The sequence below is a fragment of the Quercus suber genome, unplaced genomic scaffold, assembly GCF_002906115.3.
Source record: "Quercus suber isolate HL8 unplaced genomic scaffold, Cork oak 2.0 scaffold_7, whole genome shotgun sequence".
Lineage (NCBI taxonomy): Eukaryota > Viridiplantae > Streptophyta > Magnoliopsida > Fagales > Fagaceae > Quercus > Quercus suber.
Window position 1 is genome coordinate 1,081,536 of NW_027069473.1, and position 5,906 is coordinate 1,087,441.

Genomic DNA, 5,906 nt, shown 5'->3' on the forward strand with positions numbered 1-5,906 from the left:
AATGAAAACTTGTGAAATGAAGTTTTAAAACTTTATGTATTTGCATATTTTATAATGTTAATATATTCAAGTTTTATTTTTATTATTATTAATTTTTTTTAATGACCACCCTAAAAAGACTTTCTAGAGCCATTACTGTATGCACGAATATACTTAAAGATATATAATAAGATGTATAGTATAATTCTTATATATAATTTAAATACTATTGATAATCATTCTTATATTTTGTTAACTCTTTAAAAAGTCCTGTAAGAATATTATTAGCTATAAAATGCAAACTATCTATGTTTTTTTTTTTTTTTTTTTAATTTTTTCTATTACTTCTTAATTTTTGTTATTGTCAAGCAATTTTTTTTTTTTAAATTTTACGATTCATTTATTCTAAACTCTTTGGTTTTTGTAGTCAATAACTTACTTGGATGAATATTTATGATGTGGTCCCACATTTGATTCTAAAATTAAAAAATAAAACCTTCTTTAAAAATAAATAATTTAGGACACATGGCAAAAAATTGAACTCTAATTTGAAATTCTAATTGGATTTTCTTTGAGTTTTGTCTATTAATATATACTAATATGTAACCCATGCTACCGCATGGGAATTAATATATTATTAATCATGTGTTTATTCATATTTAAAAGGCCCAGTTAAGTCTAAATTCATATTATTAACCATAAAATTTTATTAACAAAACTTAGTAGTATATATATATATATATGTATAAAAGAAAGCGAGTTGAACCACAATAGATTGATATTGTATACAAATTACAGTCACAGTCATGCGTATATTGAAAGGGTAATTAAAGAGTAATTAAGCCCATACAATTAATTGGTTCTTAAGTAAATAAAACTTTAGAGACATTTGGCACATCAATCAAAATTAAGTTAAAAAATGTTCAAAAGTAGCACAACTATAAGCCAAAATAGAGTAATATGAAACTAAATTGGCAGCCATGAAGCTACTAAGAGAGAGGTGTTTGCCATAAAGGGGAATAATTAATAGGTTTAAGAATTCACAAGGTTGACATTGGATATTCTTCCCATGTGCTAAATATTGTTTTTAGTAAGGTCACACTAAATAGGTTGAAAGCCATCTTCATGCAAGATTGATAGCTGCAAGAGAAGTCAATCATCAAGCAAGGACCAAAGGATTTCAAAAAATGTTAATATTGACTCAATGTATGCGCATACACACAAACGCATCACTATATCAATTAAGGGAATCAAAACTAAATGGAAATATTTCACAGAAAGATAAACCTTGGTGACGATGTTTATCCAAAAGATCCATTCACGCTTTTGAATCTTCAATCTCTATTGGTGATTGAAATTTTTGTAGCTTAAAAAATTTAAAATTAAAAAAAAAAAAAAACCCTCAGAGTTGTTCTCATTTTGTAGTTTTACGATGGGTCATTTTGTAACATGATGAGCATTTGTGTGAAGAAAAAACCTCTGAAGTTGCATGGTTGATAAAAGAAATTCTCTCCAATCTCTTTTTATAGAGAGATGGATTTGTGCGTGTTTTTATACATCCTTCATAGTTGTATTATCACAAAGCAAGTCCAATGGATTTAGATTGGTGCTACCGATTCCCAAAGCATGAGTGTTTAATGTATTATTAATTTCATCTCATCTCATTACCAAGTCCAATGAATTTTAATTGAAATTCAATTTTTCCAAGTGGTGCATCTCTTGCAACATTCTTTTATTTTTTATTTTTAATTAATTTTTTGAAATTTATTTTCAATTCCCATGGTCATTTTCCATATTCAGTTTCTTGTTATAGTTCCCTAGGCACTTTGAAGTTTTAACCAAGAGAACAATGAACCTACGTAAAAATAAATAAAAACAATGAATCAAAGTATTGGTTCTCTTGAAAACAACCCAAATCATATTATATTCTTCTGATTATTTTCTTTGTACACGTGTATAGTAAAATTGGACTCCAATTTCAAATTATAATTGAGCAATTGGAATGACACATGGCACAAAATTGAAACTCTAATTTAAAATTCTATTTGAGTTTCTCTCTGCTTCACCTATTATTATATATATAGACTAGCTTATAACCCCATGCATATGCATGGATATACTTAAAAGATATACATTAAAATACATAGTATAATTCTTACATATATAATTTAAATATTATTGATAGTTATTATTATTTTTTTTAACTCTTTAAAAAATCTTGTAAGAATATATGTTATTAGGTAGAAAATGTAAATTGTCCATTTTTTTAAAAATATTTTTATGTTCATTAATTTTAGACTCTTTAGTTTTTGTGCACAATAACTCACTTGAATGGATATTAATGATATGGTCCCACATTTGATTTCAAAATTAAGAAATAAAACTCTCTCTAAAAATAAATAATTTATGACACATGACGCAAAATTGGATTTCAATTGTAGAATCTAATTGGATTTTTTCTAATTTAAATATTATTAATAGTCACTCTTATATATATTTTTTAACTCTTTAAAAAGTCTTGTAAGAATGTTGTTAGGTAAAAAATGTAAATTGTCAATTTTTTAAAATATTTTTATGTTTATTAATTCTAAACTCTTTGGTTTTTGTTCACCGTAACTCACTTGAATGAATATTTATGATATGGTCCCACATTTGATTCCAAAATTAAAAAATAAAACTCTCTCTAAAAATGAATAATTTAGGACACATGACGTAAAATTGGACTTCAATTGTAAAATCTAATTGGATTTTCTCTAAATTTTACCTATTAATATATATATATATATATATAATTTTTGTGCCAAATGAATTTTTTTTTAGTTAAAAAAAAAGACCTATAAATATAAAATGGGGGGGATTGTTCTTAAAAAAAGTTTGAATAATTATGTTTAACAATTAAGAAATTGTAATATAAGTTTTATGAATACCACTCTTGAACTTTGACCTGAACGTGAATTTGGTTGAACATTTATTTTCTAACAAATTATACCTTTTTTATTATTACTCTGTTAGATTCATAGATTTAATTACATAATGTGTACGTGAAAATGATGTTATTTCAAAATTATTGATGATGTGAATTAAATTATGTGTACATCATGTCTTTAAATGAGTTAGTCTTTAATGGAAAATATTACTAAAAGGTTTAATTTGTTACAAAACTAAAGAGCAATATATTAATTGTTCAAATCACAGGTTTACTATGGTGGTGTTAATGGCAAACACATAGTAGCGTTGGTGATTGAGATAATAACATTAGTAGTGGCAATATCGACTACATTATTGGATGCTTGCCTCACCACCTCACAGATCTTCGTATTGCAATGCTTGCACGATTTTGCACCATGCTATTATTATAGCAACTTCCTACCAAAGGTCGGTCACCCACAATCTCAACTTTCAAGAGTCATATTCCGCGTAAGCTTAGGCATTAAAATATTTTTGGGAAAAAAAATACTCAATTTCTAGCTCGCTAGATTTAATTAACTTAGTTTTAAAGAAATCTTTAATTTCTTGTAAGGAATCAACTTAATTAGAACCTTCCTTGATGGTATTGATGCTCAACTGGAAGCCTTGGTCCTCGGAGTCATGCAAGTTGCAGCAATATCAACAATGTATTGAATTCAGCCATGTACTTCTTCTATCACTCAAGCAATTACTACCATTGCATTTGAACCAAAGCCAAGCGCTTAAAATTCATCAAATTGCATTTTCTGTGTATACAAATAGACACCACTGATGTCAAACACTAAACTTTTACATTTATGGCCAGATGCAACAGTTACCATCAATTACAGATCGATTAGAACCATATGAGAAAATCCATGGATGCATGTTAACAGACATTGATACAAAGGGTTGCAGCAGGGTTCCGCAGTCCATACCAGACAACGAATCAAAGATGTTTCTAAATCAACAAATTGACAACATACTTGTGTTTTTTTCACTAACACACCCTACCACCCAGAATTCTGATTACTTTATTTTTAAGGATCCTCTATACCCACTGCAATCTACCTTGGTGCTCCACACACTGTCGAATTTTCCCATCAGGAGCCAAGAGCAAGCTCTTCACTTTAGCCGGCCTGGTAGTGTACTTTACTTCAAACTTTGGAAATGACCTTTGATGATCTTCTGTAGAGGTTGATGACTCCAGCAGGACCTCATCAAGGAACTCATCTGCTACATCTCCATCTTCATCTATCCTAAGAGCCTTGGTATACCATCTCAGACCCTGAACATGGACAAAATGTAACCAAAAATTTAACTACTTGATGAGACCAAAAAGTATCAATGAAGAAAAATGATTTAAAACACAACTTCTGTCACAATTCTGACAAATATGCCCATAGGCAGAAGACAAGGAATGTCAATTAACAAGAATCAACTGCTAACAGGACAGAGGAGGAAGGCAGTGTACTGCTGTGTGCCTAGCTTGTACTTGACTTCTATATAAAGTTTTATTTTACTAATCATTAGCAATATAAATACATCCTGATCACTAATGGAAGGAAGGAACTATTATGGGAATCCAAAACTTCTGTCAACTTCCTAGACCAACATATCCAAGTTTGTGAAATACATGGCAAGTATTTTAGTCAATATTGACAACAGGTGTCAACAAGAACTGTCAATGATATATACCCTGCAACCAGAACAATGAAATAAAAGCGGCCGAAGGGAAATAGTGAAATACTATGAGTTTGGAGTTTCGTCACAAGAAATAGCATTTAATATATATAACTTGAACCAATTTAGAAAGCAATAGAACTTGCATCAGAACTTGTCCCCCAGTGAATTTTTGAGGCCTCAATGTCACCACAAACTAACTGACATTCTCTGCATGGATGCAGCCATCCGATGGGAGTGAAGCATAAGGTCACTAATAAACTGCATATCCAGGAAATTAGGATAATGAAGGTTGGTTAAGACAAGAACTCTCATCTGTGCCAAAGTATGTATGAGATCTTTCTTGGATATTGTTCATATCCTACACCCATTCTAATTAAATGATGACAGTAAAACTTCGGCCTACAATTAAAAAGAAAATAGGAAGTCCACTAAACAGGAGAGAAACCAATTTGGTATGTTCAAGATCGCCCATTCTTCTAAATACATGCTCTGAACAAGCAAAAGATCCCATCTCATGAGTATAAACTTAACACAACATTACTGATGTAAATAGCCATACCAAAAAAAAAAAAAAAAAAAAACACGAAATCTTTTTTTTTTAATGTTTTTTCTTTTTCCTTTATTAGTTGATGGGCGGCAAATTAAAAAAAATATGAGAATCAGCATCCCAGCATTAACGAAATCATATTATTTTGGGCATGTTAAACATATATTCATATTTGTCTCCACAATCAGAAAGTGGGCTTCCAGAACAACAAAGCCTTCATTAACCAAATTTCAAAGTAAAGAACATCTCTCACAAGCTAAAGCCATAGCTCAAAAGATGCACCTCTGTGTCCAATAGAGTGTCTATAAACTCAATTAGTTTAGCTAGTCACACCCAACAAATATATGTACTTTATTTCCTTGCCTTGTATCACATCCTGCAATAAATTTCTTTTGGCTGAATAAAACAACTCTGGGCAGCTTTGAACTGGTCTTCATCCAACAATTCACAAGATTTGATGCAGAAACATATCAAATAGTGTAAATATAAAAAACACAACTGTCACTAGATCCATTCCTACGGTTGTTTCATCAATAAAACTGAAGAAAATGTGCTCAGTCAAGTTGTAAGGCATTGCTTCTCCATGTGCTCAGTCAATGCAAAAGCTTATATATATATATATATTTTTTTTTTTTTTTTCTTTATCTCTAGAGAAAGCTTTGAGAGGGCAATCAAAGCATGTTTTTATAGGGATGGCAATAGAGAAGTTTTGGTATGGGACACCTAATCCCTATCTCTTTTTTTTTTT

General features: G+C 30.0%; 1 protein-coding gene across 1 annotated transcript in view; it reads right to left on the reverse strand.

Annotated features, from left to right (window-relative positions):
• Nucleotides 1-3,648: 3,648 nt before the first annotated feature.
• Nucleotides 3,649-5,906, reverse strand: part of LOC111985942 (uncharacterized) — an 8,070-nt gene continuing 5,812 nt past the window's right edge. The window contains exon 2 of the mRNA XM_024017585.2: nucleotides 3,649-4,213. Coding sequence (XP_023873353.1) covers nucleotides 3,977-4,213 — 237 coding nt within the window. The 3' untranslated portion in view covers nucleotides 3,649-3,976. The remainder of the gene's footprint in view (nucleotides 4,214-5,906) is intronic.